At 46.0% G+C, this 19727-nt stretch overlaps 1 protein-coding gene across 1 annotated transcript in view; it reads right to left on the bottom strand.

Moving 5' to 3' along the window:
- The window catches only part of LOC137537288 (uncharacterized), a 96635-nt gene that overhangs the window by 39007 nt on the left and 37901 nt on the right, over window positions 1-19727 (bottom strand). Inside the window, exons 7-9 of the mRNA XM_068259366.1 lie at window positions 18590-19397; window positions 13860-15221; window positions 9039-9093 (exon numbers count right to left, since the gene is read on the bottom strand). Coding sequence (XP_068115467.1) covers window positions 9039-9093; window positions 13860-15221; window positions 18590-19397 — 2225 coding nt within the window. The remainder of the gene's footprint in view (window positions 1-9038; window positions 9094-13859; window positions 15222-18589; window positions 19398-19727) is intronic.

The raw sequence follows: 19727 nt of genomic DNA, 5'->3' as shown, positions 1-19727 counted from the left end.
AATATGTGTATACATAGCTCTCTCTGTCCCTCTTTCCTCCTCATGTGTCCCTCTTTCTGGACTGATGGACAGATCTGTGTAATATGTGTATACCGTACATAGCTCCCCATGTCCCTCTTTCCTCCTCATGTTACCTTCTTTCAGGACTGATGGACAGATCTGTGTAATATGTGTATACATAGCTCCCCTCTGTCCCTCTTTCCTGCTCATGTGTCCCTCTTTCAGGACTGATGGACAGATCTGTGTAATATGTGTATACCTAGCTTCCCCTCTGTCCCTCTTTCCCCCTCATGTGTCCCTCTTTCAGGACTGATGGACAGATCTGTGTAATATGTGTATACATAGCTCCCCTGTCCCTCTTTCCTCCTCATGTGTCCCTCTTTCAGGATTGATGGACAGATCTGTGTAATATGTGTATACATAGCTCTCTCTGTCCCTCTTTCCTCCTCATGTTTCCTTCTTTCAGGACTGATGGACAGATCTGTGTAATATGTGTATACATAGCTCCCTCTGTCCCTCTTGTGTCCCTCTTTCAGGACTGATGGACAGATCTGTGTAATATGTGTATACATAGCTCCCTCTGTCCCTCTTTCCTCCTCATGTGTCCCTCTTTCAGGACTGATGGACAGATCTGTGTAATATGTGTATACATAGCTCCCCATGTCCCTCTTTCCTCCTCATGTGTCCCTCTTTTAGGACTGATGCACAGATCTGTGTAATATGTGTATACATAGCTCCCCATGTCCCTCTTTCCTCCTCATGTGTCCCTCTTTCAGGACGGATGGACAGATCTGTGTAATATGTGTATACATAGCTCCCTATGTCCCTCTTTCCTCCTCATGTGTCCCTCTTTCAGGACTGATGGACAGTTCTGTGTAATATGTGTATACATAGCTCCCTCTGTCCCTCTTTCCCCCTCATGTGTCCCTCTTTCAGGACTGATGGACAGATCTGTGTAATATGTGTATACATAGCTCCCTCTGCCCCTCTTTCCTCCTCATGTGTCCCTCTTTCAGGACTGATGGACAGATCTGTGTAATATGTGTATACATAGCTCCCTCTGTCCCTCTTTCCTCCTCATGTGTCCCTCTTTCAGGACTGATGGACAGATCTGTGTAATATGTGTATACATAGCTCCCCCTGTCCCTCTTTCCTCCTCATGTGTCCATCTTTCAGGACTGATGGACAGATCTGTGTAATATGTGTATCCATAGTTCCCGCTGTCCCTCTTTCCTCCTCATGTGTCCCTCTTTCAGGACTGATGGACAGATCTGTGTAATATGTGTATACATAGCTCCCTCTGTCCCTCTTTCCTCCGTATGTGTCCCTCTTTCAGGGCTGATGGACAGATCTGTGTAATATGTGTATACATAGCTCCCTCTGTCCCTCTTTCCTCCTCATGTGTCCCTCTTTCAGGACTGATGGACAGATCTGTGTAATATGTGTATACATAGTTCCCCCTGTCCCTCTTTCCTCCTCATGTGTCCCTCTTTCAGGACTGATGGACAGATCTGTGTAATATGTGTATACATGGCTCCCCCTGTCCCTCTTTCCTCCTCATGTGTCCCTCTTTCAGGACTGATGGACAGATCTGTGTAATATGTGTATACATAGCTTCCCCTGTCCCTCTTTCCTCCTCATGTGTCCCTCTTTCAGGACTGATGGACAGATCTGTGTAATATGTGTATACATAGCTCCCCCTGTCCCTCTTTCCTCCTCATGTGTCCCTCTTTCAGGACTGATGAACAGATCTGTGTAATATGTGTATACATAGCTGCCCCTGTCCCTCTTTCCTCCTCATGTGTCCCTCTTTCAGGACTGATGGACAGATCTGTGTAATATGTGTATACATAGCTCCCTCTTTCCTTCTTTCCTCCTCATGTGTCCCTCTTTCTGGACTAATGGACAGATCTGTGTAATATTTGTGTATACATAGTTCCCCTGTCCCTGCTTCCCCCTCATGTGTCCCTCTTTTAGGACTTAAAGACAGATCTGTGTAATGTGTGTATACATAGCTACCCATGTCCCTCTTTCCTCCTCATGTGTCCCTCTTTCAGGACTGATGGAGCAATCTGTGTAATATGTGTATACATAGCTCACTCTGTCCCTCTTTCCTCCCTCATGTGTCCCTCTTTCAGGACTGATGGACAGATCTGTGTAATATGTGTATACATAGCTCCCCCTGTCCCTCTTTCCACCTCATGTGTCCCTCTTTCAGGACTGATGGACAGATCTGTGTAATATGTGTATACATGCTCCCCCTGTCCCTCTTTCCTCCTCATGTGTCCCTCTTTCAGGACTGATGGACAGATCTGTGTAATATGTGTATACATAGCTCCCTTTGTCCCTCTTTCCTCCTCATGTGTCCCTCTTTCAGGACTGATGTATAGATCTGTGTAATATGTGTATACATAGCTCCCTCTGTCCCTCTTTCCTCCTCATGGGTCCCTCTTTCAGGACTGATGCTCAGATCTGTGTACTATGTGTATACATAGCTTCCCCTGTCCCTCTTTCCTCCTCATGTGTCCATCTTTCAGGACTGATGGACAGATCTGTGTAATATGTGTATACATAGCTCCCTCTGTCCCTCTTTCCTCCTCATGTGTCCCTCTTTCAGGACTGATGCACAGATCCGTGTAATATGTGTATACATAGCTCCCCCTGTCCCTCTTTCCTCCTCATGTGTCCATCTTTCAGGACTGATGGACAGATCTGTGTAATATGTGTATACATAGCTCCCCCTGTCCCTCTTTCCCCCTCATGTGTCCCTCTTTCAGGACTGATGGACAGATCTGTGTAATATGTGTATACATGGCTCCCCTTGTCCCTCTTTCCTCCTCATGTGTCCCTCTTTCAGGACTGATGGACAGATCTGTGTAATATGTGTATACATGGCTCCCCCTGTCCCTCTTTCCTCCTCATGTGTCCCTCTTTCAGGACTGATGGACAGATCTTTGTAATATGTGTATACATAGCTCCCCCTGTCCCTCTTTCCTCCTCATGTGTCCCTCTTTCAGGACTGATGGTCAGATCTGTGTAATATGTGTATACATAGCTCCCCCTGTCCCTCTTTCCCCCTCATGTGTCCCTCTTTCAGGACTGATGGACAGATCTGTGTAATATGTGTATACATAGCTCCCCCTGTCCCTCTTTCCTCCTCATGTGTCCCTCTTTCAGGACTGATGGACAGATCTGTGTACTATGTGTATACATAGCTTCATCTGTCCTTCTTTCCTCCTCATGTGTCCCTCTTTCAGGACTGATGGGTAGCTATGTATACACATAGTACACAGATCTGAGCATCAGTCCTGAAAGAGGGACACATGAGGGGGAAAGAGGGACAGGGGGAGCTATGTATACACATATTACAAAGATCTGTTAATCAGCCCTGAAAGAGGGACACATGAGGGGGAAAGAGGGACAGGGGGAGCTATGTATACACATATTACACAGATCTGTCTTTAAGTCCTAAAAGAGGGACACATGAGGGGGAAAGAGGGACAGAGGGAGCTATGTATACACATATTACACACATCTGTCTTTAAGTCCTAAAAGAGGGACACATGAGGGGGAAAGAGGGACAGGGGGAGCTATGTATACACATATTACACAGATCTGTCCATCAGTCCGGAAAGAGGGACACATGAGGAGGAAAGAGGGACAGAGTGAGATATGTATACACATATTACACAGATCTGTCCATCAGTCCTGAAAGAGGGACACATGAGGAGGAAAGAGGGACAGAGAGAGCTATGTATACACATATTACACAGATCTGTCCATCAGTCCTGAAAGAGGGACACATGAGGAGGAAAGAGGGACAGTGGGAGCTATGTATACACATATTACACAGATCTGTCCATCAGTCCTGAAAGAGGGACACATGAGGGGGAAAGAGGGATATATGAGGGGGAAAGAGGGACAGAGGGGAGCTATGTATACACATATTACACAGATCTATCCATCAGTACTGAAAGAGGGACACATGAGGGGGAAAGAGGGATAGGGGGAGCTATGTATACACATTTTACACAGATCTGTCCATGTCCCTCTTTCCTCCTCGTGTGTCCCTCTTTCAGGACTGATGGACAGATCTGTGTAATATGTGTATACGTAGCTCACCCTGTCCCTCTTTCCTCCTCATGTGTCCCTCTTTCAGTACTGATGGATAGATCTGTGTAATATGTGTATACATAGCTCCCCTCTGTCCCTCTTTCCCCCTCATATATCCCTCTTTCCCCCTCATGTGTCCCTCTTTCAGGACTGATGGACAGATCTGTGTAATATGTGTATACATAGCTCCCACTGTCCCTCTTTCCTCCTCATGTGTCCCTCTTTCAGGACTGATGGACAGATCTGTGTAATATGTGTATACATAGCTCCCTCTGTCCCTCTTTCCTCCTCATGTGTCCCTCTTTCAGGACTGATGGACAGATCTGTGTAATATGTGTATACATAGCTCCCCTGTCCCTCTTTCCTCCTCATGTGTTCCTCTTTCAGGACTGATGGACAGATCTGTGTAATATGTGTATACATTGCTCCCCCTGTGCCTCTTTCCTCCTCATGTGTCCCTCTTTCAGGACTGATGGACAGATCTGTGTAATATGTGTATACATAGCTCCCCCTGTCCCTCTTTCCTCCTCATGTGTCCCTCTTTCAGGACTGATGGACAGATCTATGTAAATATATGTATGTTATCTACTAAAAAATGTATTTAACCACATAAGGACCGCAGTCTTTTCACCCCTTAAAGTGGACCCAAATTAAAAATACAAGATTTCAGAAATAAAATCTATTTTCTAAATTATAATAATAAATAAAACACTGTGAGAGATATATGGGTGGGTATGGTCCAAACCATACAAAAATAATAATAAATAGCAGCCTTTTTTCAGCTGCATGATGACAAATATAAAATATTTTACATTTATTGGAGAAACCCCTCCCTTCCTTTCAAATTGCCGGGATTTTTCCTGCAAACTGGTGGAGTAGGTGGTGTCCAGCAAAGGAGGAATTGCTAATGGCTGCCACCTGTATAACCCTAGTTATGAAAAGAGAAGGGTGAAAAGCATGCACTGAAATGCTCATAGGTTTGAATGAGTGTTTATTTATCTTTGTATGTGTCAGAGTGGTGCAACTAAATATTTTTAATTAAAAAAATGTTTGGTTTGGATCCGCTTTAAGGACCAGAGTCTTTTTTTCCATTCAGACCACTGCAGCTTTAACGGTTTATTGCTCGGTCATACAACCTACTATCTAAATGAATTTTACCTCCTTTTCTTGTCACTAATACAGCTTTCTTTTGGTGCTATTTGATCGCTGCTGCAATTTTTAGTTTTTATTATATTTATAAAAAAAATACATGAATTTTGTCAAAAAAATGATTTTTTTTAACTTTCTGTGATAAAATTTGTCAAAGTAACATTTCTATATACATTTTTGTCCAAATGTATTCTGCTACATGTCTGTGATAAAAAAAAAAAAAAAAAAAAACATTCAGTGTATATTTATTGGTTTGGGTAAAAGTTATAGCGTTTACAAACTATGGTGTCAAAAGTGAATTTTCCCAGGCTATCTCCAGCTCAGAGGGATGCCTTATATATGCCTCTTACCTGTGACGAAATTTACACAGCAATTGCTAGCTCGCCAAGCAAAGAGGCCCCAGGGCTGGATGGGACGCCTATAGAGATCTATAAAAGGTATAATGAAAACATAGCTCCGCCTCTGCTGCAGACCTTTAACCTCCTTGCCGGTTATCCCGAACTCAGTTCGGGGTAACCTGCGCAGGAGGATTTCTCAGGCCCCGCTGGGCCGATTTGCATAATTTTTTTTTCCCTACACGCAGCTAGCACTTTGCTAGCTGCGTGTAGTACGCGATCGCCTCCGATTCGCCGCTACCCGCCGCACCGCGCCCCCCCGCCCCAGACCCCTGCGCAGCCTGGCCAATCAGTGCCAGGCAGCGCTAAGGGGCGGATCGGGATTCCCTCTGACGTCCGTCATCCCGCCCCGTCGCCATGGCGACCGGGGAAGCCCTGCAGGAAATCCTGTTCTGAACGGGATTTCCTGCTTACTCTGATCGCCGAAGGCGATTGGAGTAGGTGGGGGGATGCCGCCGCTCAGCGGCTATCATGTAGTGAGCACTGCAGGAAATCCCGTTCGGCGATCGGAGTGGGTGGGGGGATGCCGCCGCTCAGCGGCTATCATGTAGTGAGCACTGCAGGAAATCCCGTTCGGCGATCGGAGTGGGTGGGGGGATGCCGCCGCTCAGCGGCTATCATGTAGTGAGCACTGCAGGAAATCCCGTTCGGCGATCGGAGTGGGTGGGGGGATGCCGCTGCTCAGCGGCTATCATGTAGTGAGCACTGCAGGAAATCCCGTTCGGCGATTGGAGTAGGTGGGGGGATGCCGCCACTCAGCGGCTATCATGTAGTGAGCCCTGCAGGAAATCCCGTTCGGCGATTGGAGTAGGTGGGGGGATGCCGCCGCTCAGCGGCTATCATGTAGCGAGCACTGCAGGAAATCCCGTTCGGCGATCGGAGTAGGTGGGGGGATGCCGCCGCTCAGCGGCTATCATGTAGCGAGCACTGCAGGAAATCCCGTTCGGCGATCGGAGTGGGTGGGGGGATGCCGCCGCTCAGCGGCTATCATGTAGCGAGCACTGCAGGAAATCCCGTTCGGCGATCGGAGTGGGTGGGGGGATGCCGCCGCTCAGCGGCTATCATGTAGTGAGCACTGCAGGAAATCCCGTTCGGCGATCGGAGTGGGTGGGGGGATGCCGCCGCTCAGCGGCTATCATGTAGTGAGCACTGCAGGAAATCCCGTTCGGCGATCGGAGTGGGTGGGGGGATGCCGCCGCTCAGCGGCTATCATGTAGCGAGCACTGCAGGAAATCCCGTTCGGCGATCGGAGTGGGTGGGGGGATGCCGCCGCTCAGCGGCTATCATGTAGCGAGCACTGCAGGAAATCCCGTTCGGCGATCGGAGTAGGTGGGGGGATGCCGCCGCTCAGCGGCTATCATGTAGCGAGCACTGCAGGAAATCCCGTTCGGCGATCGGAGTGGGTGGGGGATGCCGCCGCTCAGCGGCTATCATGTAGCGAGCACTGCAGGAAATCCCGTTCGGCGATCGGAGTAGGTGGGGGGATGCCGCCGCTCAGCGGCTATCATGTAGTGAGCACTGCAGGAAATCCCGTTCGGCGATCGGAGTGGGTGGGGGGATGCCGCCGCTTAGCGGCTATCATGTAGTGAGCACTGCAGGAAATCCCGTTCGGCGATCGGAGTGGGTGGGGGGATGCCGCCGCTCAGCGGCTATCATGTAGTGAGCACTGCAGGAAATCCCGTTCGGCGATCGGAGTGGGTGGGGGGATGCCGCCGCTCAGCGGCTATCATGTAGCGAGCACTGCAGGAAATCCCGTTCGGCGATCGGAGTGGGTGGGGGGATGCCGCCGCTCAGCGGCTATCATGTAGTGAGCACTGCAGGAAATCCCGTTCGGCGATCGGAGTGGGTGGGGGGATGCCGCCGCTCAGCGGCTATCATGTAGTGAGCACTGCAGGAAATCCCGTTCGGCGATCGGAGTGGGTGGGGGGATGCCGCCGCTTAGCGGCTATCATGTAGCGAGCACTGCAGGAAATCCCGTTCGGCGATCGGAGTGGGTGGGGGGATGCCGCCGCTTAGCGGCTATCATGTAGCGAGCCCTGGGCTCGCTACATGATTAAAAAAAAAAAAAAAGTGCGGCGCTGCCTCCTTGCCGGATTTTTTAGACCGGCAAGGAGGTTAATGAAGCCTTTGAGAAAGGTTCTCTCCCCGATTCCATGAGAGAGGCTTTGATTGTTCTTCCCAAACCCGGCAGGGACCCCCTTGTGTTGTGACTTCTATCACCCAATTTCACATTTAAAGGACACCCGAGGTGACATGTGACATGATGAGATAGACATGGGTATGTACAGTGCCTAGCACACAAATAACTAGGCTGTGTTCCTTTTTTTCTTTTTCTATCTGAAAGAGTTAAATATCAGGTATGTAAGTGGCTGACTCAGGAAGTGACTTCAGTGTGACCCTCACTAATAAGACATTCCAACTACAAAACACTTTCCTAGCAGAAAATGGCTTCCGAGAGCAGGACAGAGATAAAAAGGGTCAATAGTTCATATATTTTAGCTCTGGCATATTCAATGAATGTGTCATTCAGCAAAAACAATAAAACATTTAAAACTTAAAAAGCAGATTTAAACATAAAATAAAACTGTGGAAAATCTTAAGTCATTTTTAGGAGAAGGAAGATAGATACAATCGTTTATTTCATGAATTATTTTTCGCCTCGGGTGTCCTTTAAAGTGGAACTAACCTTAACTTTTCACTATATCTATTAGGTAAATATACCAATAAATATGGGTGTTTTTAAAATCTTTTTTTAAAAAACATATTAGAAAAGAAGTTATGCAAAAACAGAAGCCGTAGCCACGCCCCCCAAGCTTCTGCTGCCGCGGCATGGCCCCATCATGCACAGCGTGCTCTTTCTCTTGCCGGATCTCTATGTGGCTGCAGTGTAGTTAACTGATATCACGTGATGCTTCCTCCTGAAGCATCACGTCACGTCATTTGCAAGTGCCGGTGTAATGTCAGCAATTGCAGCCCTGCACGTTTTGCAGCCCCGCATGCGCAGTTGAAGCCTGCGTCCCATTAAGTTGTGCAGCCACATAAAACGTCCTAAATATCTCCGCTTCCGCACCACGTACACCCCCGAAATTTTCAGGGGAGGGAGGGGACCCCCAGATCTAGCTCTGTGCCGAATTGCAGCCCCCGAGCCCCGCTGGTTCCCGAGACTGATTGCAGCAAACCTATCTCGGGAACTAGCGGGGCTCGGGGGCTGCAATTCGACACAGAGCTAGATCTGGGGGTCCCCTCCCTCCCCTGAAAATTTCGGGGGTGTACGTGGTGCGGAAGCGGAGATATTTCAGGTAAATAATGTCTAACTTCCCACTGAGCATGCGCGATACTCAGTGAGGAAGGCTGCTTCCGGGCTGCAATATCTGACATTACACCGGCTTCTTTCTGTAGTTCCCTTTCTGTAGTTCCCGGGTGGAGGTGCTGTGGGCTGAAGAAATACAAGAGGTTTGTGGCTAACAGTACAGCCTCCCTGGATCTGTTTATGTGTCATTCCCCTGGACTGGGGAGGGGGAAGGGCCGGTGTGCACTTCCTTCCTGTCGGGTCTCTCTGGAGTTTACAAACTGTGCCCGCTCAAGCATAGCAGCTTATGCTGCTTTCTCCATGGGCTGGAGTGGACAGACACGCAGAGGGAACAGCCAGGATACCGCAGCTTCAGCCCTACAGATAGTGTGTGTGTGATGCTCTCTCCCCCCTCCAGTAAAGTTCAAAGGCTGAGGCTGCCGGTGGTTAAGTGTTTTTTATTTCTTCCAAAGCTAGCTAGGGAGGAGGGGAGAGGGGGTTGACAGAGTGTGTGTGTGTGTGTCATTGACATTTTGTGTGTGAGCGTGTGTGTGTGCCAAAGAGAGGAAGCATGTGTGTACACTATATGTGTATGTGGGTGCCCGAGTGTCTGTGTGTCCATAGTGGGTGTACCAAAGAGAGAAAGTTGTGTGTACAGTTTTTATATGTGTGTGTCCACAATGTGTGTTTGTGTGTGTCTGTGTGCACAGCATGTATATGAGCGTTCCAGAGTGTGTGTCCATAGTGTGTGTGTGTGTGTGTGTGAGAGCCAGAGAAAAAAAGTGTGTGTGCTGTGTACAGTTTGTATGTGTCCACAATGTGTGTTTGTGTCTGTGTGCACAGCATGCGTATGTGTGTCTGTCCACAGTGTGTGTGTGTATATGTGCGCCAGAGTGTTTGTGTCTGTATGTGTACAGCGTGTGTGTGTGTTTGTGTCTGTATGTGTACAGAGTGTGTATGTATGTACCAGAATGTGTGTGTGTGTTTGTCTTTGTGTCCATTATGTGTGCGCCAGTGTGTGAGTGTGTGTGTGTGTGTGCTTGTGTTTTTTTGTGTGTAAAGGCAAGTTTTCTGGGGATGGGGGAGACGAAGGGGGGGGGGGGAGGGGGAAGTAGTCCATATAAGAGGTAGGCTTTATGGGAGGGGGGGGTCAGCCTTGTCTAGGCTGCAAGTGGACTTTTTATAGGGTCTATGACCTAAGCTTGTCCCCCACTGCTCCGGGATTCCTCCTGCCTACACGTGTGCCCCACGTGGTTTCCTAGTAAGGTCGTGTGTGATGTCATACGTGCGATCTTACTAGGAAACTACGTGGGGTGTGCGTGTATGGAGAGGGGAATGCGCCCGGAGCAGCGGAGGGACAAGCGGAGGCCGCGGACAGGTAATGTATTGTTACACTGGGCACATACTTTATTAGGAGGGATATTGCCGGGGCTATTAAAGTATATATAAAGTGCCGACGTATTACGCAGTGCTATACAGAGTATATTGTCACAAACTGTCCCTCAGAAGGGCTAATCACAATCTAATCCCTACCATAGTCATATATCTGTGTGTATTGTGTAGTGCATATATATGTTTTTGGGATGTGGGAGGAAATCTAAGTGCCGGGGGAAACTCACACAGACACAGAGAACATACAAACTCCATGCAGATAGAGCCCTGGCTGGGATTTGAACCCGGGACCCAGTGCTGTAAGACGAGAGCGCTAACCACTATGCCACCTTGCTTCCCCAAATCTTGGCTTATAAATCTTATGGAGTTGTTTTCTGTTGTAATATGTGGTGGTCGTTGGTGAATTTTTTAATTAATTGTAAGTTGCTAGGTCTCGTGTGGGAGACAACTTGCATTTCATAACTGATATAGATATGTGCGTTGTGTAAAGCTGGCCATACATCTGGAAACTTGGCAGTCAATCGACCATCTGATTCCACTATTCTAATCGAATGAAGATTGGTGCCACCAAAAGCATGTCCAATTGACGATGCAACCATTTTTGTGTTCCTTGTATTGATCAGCTCAATGTGGTGCACAGTAGAAATGTAGTGAGATATTGTGATGACAAACATGACGGAACCCCCGGGGATGGCCCCCCTCCCCTAGTGTAAAATGTGCCCAGTGCGATATACTGACAGTTGAGGAATAACTACAGAGGATAGACAAAATACAGAGAAGAAAAATGACAGGCTGGAAAACTCAGGCAAACATTCATACACAGGCGCAGCCAGGTGACATCACTGTAACTCTACACTATCAGAGGCTAATTTGCATACTGATTAGAGAAAGGAGCTGCTTGAGGAGGGAGGGGCTGGAGGAAGTAGAAATCAGCTAAATGGCACTGTAAACTTGCCAACGAACATATGGCTCCACACTGCACTAGAATACAGTAACAGAAATTAGGACATCTGACAGGTATATTAGAGCAAACATATATTTTTATTTATTAAAGCAGTATTATGCAACACATCAGATATTTTTTACAGTATCAAATTTTAAGGTCAGTTCCCCTTTAAAGAGAACCCGAGGTGAGTTCTAACAATGCTAACAGCACACAGAGGCTGGGTCTGCCTATACTGCCCAGCCTCTGTTGCTATCCCAATCCCCCCTAAGTTCCCCCTTCGCTCTGCTATGCCCCATAAATCAGTGGAGCCGTGCCGACTGTTTACTTCTGTAAGTGTCAGTCTCGGCTGCTCCCCCGCCTCTTCCATAGCTCGGACCCCTGCCTGTGTCCCTTCCCTCCAATCAGCGGGGAGGGACGCAGGCAGGGACCAGAGCTATGGAGGAGGCGGGGGAGCAGCGAGCCTGACACTTACAGAGGTAAACAGCCGGCTGCGACACGCTGTGTCGACAGCTCAGCTGATTATTTATGAGGCATAGCAGAGCGAAGGGGGAACTTAGGGGGGATTGGGATAGCAACAGAGGCTGGGCAGTATATGCAGACCCAGCCTCTGTGTGCTGTTAGCATTGTTAGAACTCACCTCGGGTTCTCTTTAACCACGAATATTAAAATTCTTGCCAAATTACTGGCTATCAGATTTCACTCAGTCACTAGTTCACTATGACCAAACTTGTTTCATGCCTGAGAAACCCAATAATATATGATGGTTAATGACCAACATTCAAACCAAACACTTAGACAGTGGATCCCGGGTAGTGGTCTCCCTTGATATGGAGAAAGCTTTTGATAGGGGTGAGTGGCCCTATCTCATGACGGTCCTTGCCAGGTTTGGCTTTGGGGAAGATGTTATAAAGTGAGTGCAGCTTTTGTACGAGTGGCACGAGTAGGTACCAACAGTTGGCTATCCCAGTCCTTTCCCTTGGGTCGTGGAACTAGACAGGGGTGCCCGCTCTCCCCTCTACTGTATGCATTAGCGGTCGGACCATCATACCTGCTCACCCCATCATACATGGTTTTTGCACTGAAAGCAGAGAGGAAAAAATAGGCCTATAAGCAGATGACACCATCCTGTTTTTGGCTGATCCAGGGGCCTCCCTTGTTATTGCTCTCCAGTCTATAGAAGAGGCTGGTTTTTACTCAGGTTTGCGACTTGCAGCAAAAGTAAGTCTGTGCTCATGTACATTGATCAACCTCTTGCTGCAGTTAATCTGTGCCCGGTTCAGCTCCAGGTGGTGCATCCTTCAACCACTTCCCCTCTGCTGAGACGAGTAACTACATCCCTGGAAAATGCCACAACTCTGTGCAGGGAGGTAGCTACTACGTCCCTCCCCACCGCGCGTTCCCGCTCCCCCCCCACACACACGCGCTCGTTACTGCCAATTGCTAGCCGCTAGATCAATAAATGGAAACACATTGATCTAAGTCCCCTAGGTAGAGAAAAAAAAGGGGCTATGCACATCCCTTGTAAAACTTTACTTTTAATGTAGAAAAATTAAAAACGGCATACATTACATCCAGTACAATGCTGAGAGAGGTACTAGGCTGGTGGGGAGGTCGACAGCTGTTTCGTGCCTCTATACACTGTGGCGCATCGTCAGGATCTAAGTCCCCGTGTGAATAACCGCAGCCATCTATTTAGGCTCCGCCATTCACAAAACCCGTCCACGCATCGCTTCCCCTTTGCTTGCTAATATTATATTATAATATTAGCATGAGAAAGTGAGTGGCGAGGACATCTTGTGGCCAAAAAGTAAAATTACATCTACTTTTTTTTTTTTTTTTTTCCAATAAAGAACATACAGTATGTTTCCCTTATTTTCACATTTAAAATTAACCCCTGAAAAAATAAAGGAAATTAAAAAAAATTACAAATAAAGAAAAAATACACAAATAGTTACCTTAAGGACTGAACTTTTTTAATATGTATGTAAAGAGGATTTATTACTGTTACTTTATAAATTATGGACCTGTAATTAGGGATGGAAGCAAAACTGCAAAAAAAAAAAATCTACCTTTACTTCGAAATTAAATATTGGCTCCCTACATTGTACTGGGGAAAAATGTTAAATGTTGCAATAACCGGCACAAAGGGGAAAATAAAATGTGTGGATTTTAATAAAAGTAGCATGTATTATTTAAAAAACTATAATGGCCGAAAACTGAGAAATAATTTTTTCCCATTTTTTTCTTATTATTCCTGTTAAAATGCAGTTGAAATAAAATAATTCGTAGCAAAAAGTATCCCCCTAAAAAAGCCTAATTGGTGGCGAAAAAACAAGATATAGATGGTTTCTTTGTGATAAGTAGTAATAAAGTTATAGGCGCATAAATGGAAGGAGCGCTGACAGGTGAAAACTGCTCTGTTTTTTTAAGGAGAAAACCCCTTTGAGGTGAAGTGGTTAAATATCTGGGGGTTACGATAGACCTTTCTCCTAAAGTGAACTTGCAGGCAGAAGTACTGAGGGAGGTATGACAATAATGCCCGACTTATTCATGAGAAATCTCACCACTCACTCACCACTGTGAAATCTCTCATGGATGACAAGATTTGATTTACGGGTAAAACATTTCCCACACTCAGCACATGAATAGGGCTTCTCACCAGTGTGACGTCTCTCATGTCTGACAAGACCTGATTTAAATTCAAAACATTCCCCACACACAGCACATGAATAGGGCTTCTCACCAGTGTGAGATCTCTCATGTAAGACAAGATATGATTTATGGCTAAAACATTTCCCACACTCAGCACATGAATAGGGCTTCTCACCAGTGTGAGATCTCTCATGAACGGCAAGACTTGATTTCTTTGTAAAACATTTCCCACACTCAGCACATGAATAGGGCTTCTCACCAGTGTGACGTCTCTCATGTATAACAAGCTGTGATTTAAATTCAAAACATTCCCCACACTCAGTACATGAATGGGGCTTCTTACCAGTGTGATATCTCTCGTGTAAGACAAGATATGATTTAAGGCTAAAACATTTCCCACACTCAGCACATGAATAGGGCTTTTCAACACTGTGTGATTTCTCATGGGTGACGAGCAAAAATTTACTCCTAAAGCCTTTCCCACACTCAGCACATGAATAGGGCTTCTCACCAGTGTGAGACCTCTCATGTATAACTAGCTGAGATTTCTGCGCAAAACATTTCCCACACTCAATACATGAATATGGCTTCTTACCAGCGTGAGATTGCTCATGTCTGACAAGGATTCCTTTCTGTCCAAAACATTTCCCACACTCAGCACATGAATAACGCTTATCACCAGTGTGAGATCGCTCATGTGTGACAAGATATGACTTAAAGGTAAAACATTTTCCACACTCAGAACATGAATAGGGTTTCACACCAGTATGAGCTGCCTCATGTCTGCTAAGCTGTAATTTACCTGCAAAACCTTCCCCACACTCAGCACATGAATAGGGCTTCTCACCAGTGTGAGATCTCTGATGTCTGACAAGGTCTGATTTGTGTGCAAAACATTTCCCACACTCAGCACATGAATAGGGCTTCTCCCCAGTGTGAGATCTCTTATGTGCGAGAAGGCTTGGTTTACGTGTAAAACATTTCCCACACTCAGCACATGAATAGGGTTTCTCGCCAGTGTGAGATCTCTCATGTGTGACAAGCTTTGATTTATGTTTAAAACATTTCCCACACGTGGAACAGGAGTGAGACCCTCCAGCAGGGGGAGAGCTGTGCTGGGTATGAGGCCCCTCAGGGTTAGACAGGTGAGGGGAGTCTGGGGGCATATTTGGGGTCACCAGGATATCTGCAGGAGACTCTTGTCCAGTGACATCATCATCCGTTGTACAGTCTGTGGATACAGAGAGACGAGTCTCTGAGAAGTTCCTGATGCTGGGACTCCGCGCTGCAAATAGAGAAACATCATCACTTCCTGTTAGAGAATTCTGAAGGGAGGAGCAATTATCATTAGGGAGGGTCAGTGAGCTGCTGATAATTCCAAGTTGGTGCAAAGATGATGCAGATTGGAAATGGGCCTGATGCAGTATCTGCATAACTCTGCATATAATTATAATATAATTTGCACCATCTCAGAGATATGGGCATGTCACTGACCGTCGCTAGTTATCAGCCTGACGGAGAACTGCAGAAGGTTGTGCTCATTACAGGCAGCCAATCACAGGACAATAACTTTGCATGCACATTTTCTGTATCTTGAAATTTGAACAATGAAAATACATTGCCTGAGAAATGTTATTAGCTGCATACAATTTGCATTATATTTGCATACAACTACAGAGTTACCTACATCTCTTTGACTTCCCTACACATAAAGCATTGGCCATACATGGAAAGCAGTAAATTGTAGAGCTTGATGAGACAATGGCAGCAATGTGTTACTCCTGTGACAACAGACCTCTATGTACTTATAGCAAGAAATCTGTGTTATGTTTGTAGAGCAATGTGGTGTCACTTACACATTCTTATTACCATTGTATCCTCGTGTCACTCATATGCCCCTTGTAATGTCCCTTTATCTCTCTCTTGTCCCCAACTGTGCAAATAAAGATATTGTGATGTTACACAACACTAAATTATAGGAGCTGCGAGGTGGAGGAATTATCCATTTATGTCATGGAGATCCCAAACCACTAATACTGCTGTAGCTGGATATGCGTACAGTACATACATATATATACTCCTATATATACAGTATAGCCGTATCTGAGGAACCAAAGAGCACTGCAGCTCCTATTGGACGGGAGATCAGTGGGGGTGGGGAATGGGAGTGACTAGAAATCACTGGGCCCCCCTGCAAAACTTGGGAAACCCCCTCCACATTTTTAACAAACCTGACATGACACGATGTGTATTTGATGAATTGATTAGTGATGTACATAGTGTTGTGTGGATGGTATTACTGTGTAGAAAAAGAACAGCACACCTTATTGTGTGAGTTCTGGTGCAGGACTCCAAGACAGCATAAACAAGTCTCTAAAGGAGAGGTCCGCACACATACGTCTTAGTGAAGCAAAAAAGTGCAAGTTTTTATTGCTCCATTACACACATGCAATGTTCATCTGACCATTTGGGCCGACAATCGTTTCAGGGCCCCCTTTGTGAAGGCATAGGCAGCAAAATCATATACAACCTCACCAGTGAAAAGACATGCAATACATACCATCTTAACAATCAAACAGCCATTTGTTATGCAAATTAACCGCGGAATTCAAAAAATGCTTGCTGACATTCAAACAATGCAATCAGTGCCAAAATACTTGGGAGAATATGCTCGCATTACTGCTCTCGCTGCTTCCTCTGTCCCTCCCCTTCCTGGTTGGCACAGCGGTTATGAATCCTGTATACAGGAAGTGGATGTGAATGAGCTTAGTAACAGGAATGACTGCTGCAGGTCTTCTCTCCTTTATACACAAGCAGCTCCTCCCACTGCGCATGTGCGAATCATGAAGTCACGCCTACTCACAGGAAATGCACATGCTGCCAATGTATCCCCATATAAATGATATGACTGCCCTCTGCAGTACAAGAGAGGAAGTTCCAGCGCCAACAGCTTCCATACTCGTTCACAGATACTCCCAACTACTTCAATAAAGAAACAACTAGTAAAGTAGTGCCCATTGGGGCAGTTGCAGGTCCATGATGAAAGCCTGGTCCACCCCCTTAATTGTGATTGGCCAATCACTCACCTCCGTGTAGTAAAACAGTCAACAGATATTGAATACTATCAACAGATTGTGCAGGTACACCGTCATACTACGTGCAATCATAACTGAAAGTGTGTGCCAGGCTTAAGCCCTGATGTGAATATATGTTAGTGCTGATATTAGTTAGTTAAGCTGGAGAGCGCTTTTTGGATTGTTATGAAAAAACAAAATGCTCCCATTGTCTTGCATTAAATTGCAGCAAAATTGCTGCCACTTTCCGCAAAATTGTGATCTTTTTTGCCACGATTTTACTGAGATTTTAATGCAATGTTTTAAAATGAAAACGATCTCTCTTTCTTACTATAATAAGTTTGATCTGAGCCACTGGTGAAATATTTGATATATTGTAGTGATGATGGAGTGAGGGAAGGGGAACATGAAGATTTTGCACGCGTGCAAATGCGGCAAAGTTATCACGCTTCTGTGAATCAAGCCCAGTGTGTGACATTCCTGTTACCAACAGTCAGCTGCTGTCAGCTCAAGTGCGCTCTCTAACGCCTGCAGAAAAGGCGTCTCAGGTGTGATCCCCGCCTCTCTGTAACAATGTGTGTGACATTCCTGTTACCAACAGTCAGCTACTGTCAGCTCATGTGCGCTCTCTAACGGCTTCAGAAAAGGCGTCTCAGGTGTGATCCCGCCTCTCTGTAACAATGTGTGTGCCATTCCTGTTACCAACAGTCAGCTGCTGTCAGCTCAAGTGCGCTCTCTAACGCCTGCAGAAAAGGCGTCTCAGGTGTGACCCCGCCTCTCTGTAACAATGTGTGTGCCATTCCAGTTACCAACAGTCAGCTACTGTCAGCTCATGTGCGTTCTCTAACGCCTGCAGAAAAGGCGTCTCAGGTGTGACCCCGCCTCTCTGTAACAATGTGTGTGCCATTCCAGTTACCAACAGTCAGCTACTGTCAGCTCAAGTGTGTTCTCTAACGCCTGCAGAAATGGTGTCTCAGGTGTGATCCCCGCCTCTCTGTAACAATGTGTGTGACATTCAGCAGCATGTTCAGATGTCTCCATTAGGGATGGTCAATAAGACGCAAATAATAAAAACAGGAATGCAAAAGGAACAAAAATAAAAGTCGCACAGCGCATCATGCATCCTTTGTGTCGCATTTAGTGAAGCATATAGGCAAGGAAAAGTATTCTTCACTGTCTCTGTGTAAACCCATGCTATGCGATAACACTGCATGCTGTGCGCTGGAGTACTGTAGTCTGTTGGAGAGCACCGCACTGTGAACGGGGCCTCAGTGTTTTTTATTGCTGTCTGGGTCACTGCTAAGTTGAGGAATGGTCCTGTATATGTTTAGTAGCTTTGTGATGTAATATGTAAATGTGTTTATGTCATATGAAGTGTATATTTACAGTGCTAAAGTATAGGAAGCAATGTTATATGAACAGGTATTGTGGGGTTTATTTACTTCAGCGATTGCTAGTTCAGTGTCTCCCTCTGGGAGCCGTCACACTGCACATCATCTTCCAGCGACCAGAAAACTGCTGAGTGCAAACCAAACACTTTCAATATAATTATAAGTTAAGAATAATGCTGATGACTAACCTCTTCTGCCCTCTGTAACTGTGTCCTTCTCTTTACTTGTCCTCATCATGTCACCCTCCTCCATAGACTGCTGATCACTCCTCACATATGTCTCCTCTTCTTCCTCTTTAATTTTAACTATCATGACACCCTCCTCTATAGACTGCTGATCACTCCTCACATACGTCTCTTCTTCTTCCTCTTTAATTTTCACCATCATGACACCCTCCACCATAGACTGCTGATCACTCCTCACATACGTTTCTTCTTCTTCCTCTTTAATTGTCCTCATCATGTCACCCTCCTCCATAGACTGCTGATCACTCCTCACATACGTCTCTTCTTCTTCCTCTTTAAATGTCCTCATCATGTCACCTGCCTTTATAGACTGCTGATCACTCCTCACATATGTATCTTCTTCTTCCTCTTTACTTGTCCTCATCATGTCACCCTCCTCCATAGACTGCTGATCACTCCTCACATACGTCTCTTCTTCCTCCTTACTTGTCCTCATCATGTCACCCTCCTCCATAGACTGCTGATCACTCCTCACATACGTCTCTTCTTCTTCCTCTTTACATGTCCTCATCATGTCACCCTCCTCCATAGACTGCTGATCACTCCTCACATACGTCTCTTCTTCTTCCTCTTTACATGTCTTCATCATGTCACCCTCCTCCCTAGACTGCTGATCACTCCTCACATACGTCTCTTCTTCCTCTTTACTTGTCCTCATCATGTCACCCTTCTCCATAGACTGCTGATCACTCCTCACATACTTCTCTTCTTCCTCTTTAACCACAACACTTCCTTGTAGAAGTTCATCACCCTAAGAGCATAAAGTGAGAGATAATATAAAATGTGAACACAGAAAATGCATACACTTCCTGGTAATTTAACTTCAGTCTAGAAGCAATTATTCAACTAATTTAGAATGACAATATGGTAAAAGGAATTCAAACTAACAAAGACAAGTTAAAGATTCTCGCATATGCTGCCGACTTATTAATCCTAACTGATCCGGTCCAATCTATGGCTAGGTGGAAGGAACTCCTCAATACTTTCTCCCTGTACTCTAACTTCAAACTCAACCATGAGAAGACTATTATCCTTAAAGGAGTTATCAGTCAACTGTAATGAAAATAAGGGCTACTTTTAC

Source organism: Hyperolius riggenbachi, chromosome 10 (assembly GCF_040937935.1).
Source record: "Hyperolius riggenbachi isolate aHypRig1 chromosome 10, aHypRig1.pri, whole genome shotgun sequence".
NCBI classification, from domain to species: Eukaryota; Metazoa; Chordata; class Amphibia; order Anura; family Hyperoliidae; genus Hyperolius; species Hyperolius riggenbachi.
The sequence above is the reverse complement of the archived record's forward strand: the minus strand, read 5'-3'. Positions and strand labels throughout refer to the sequence as shown.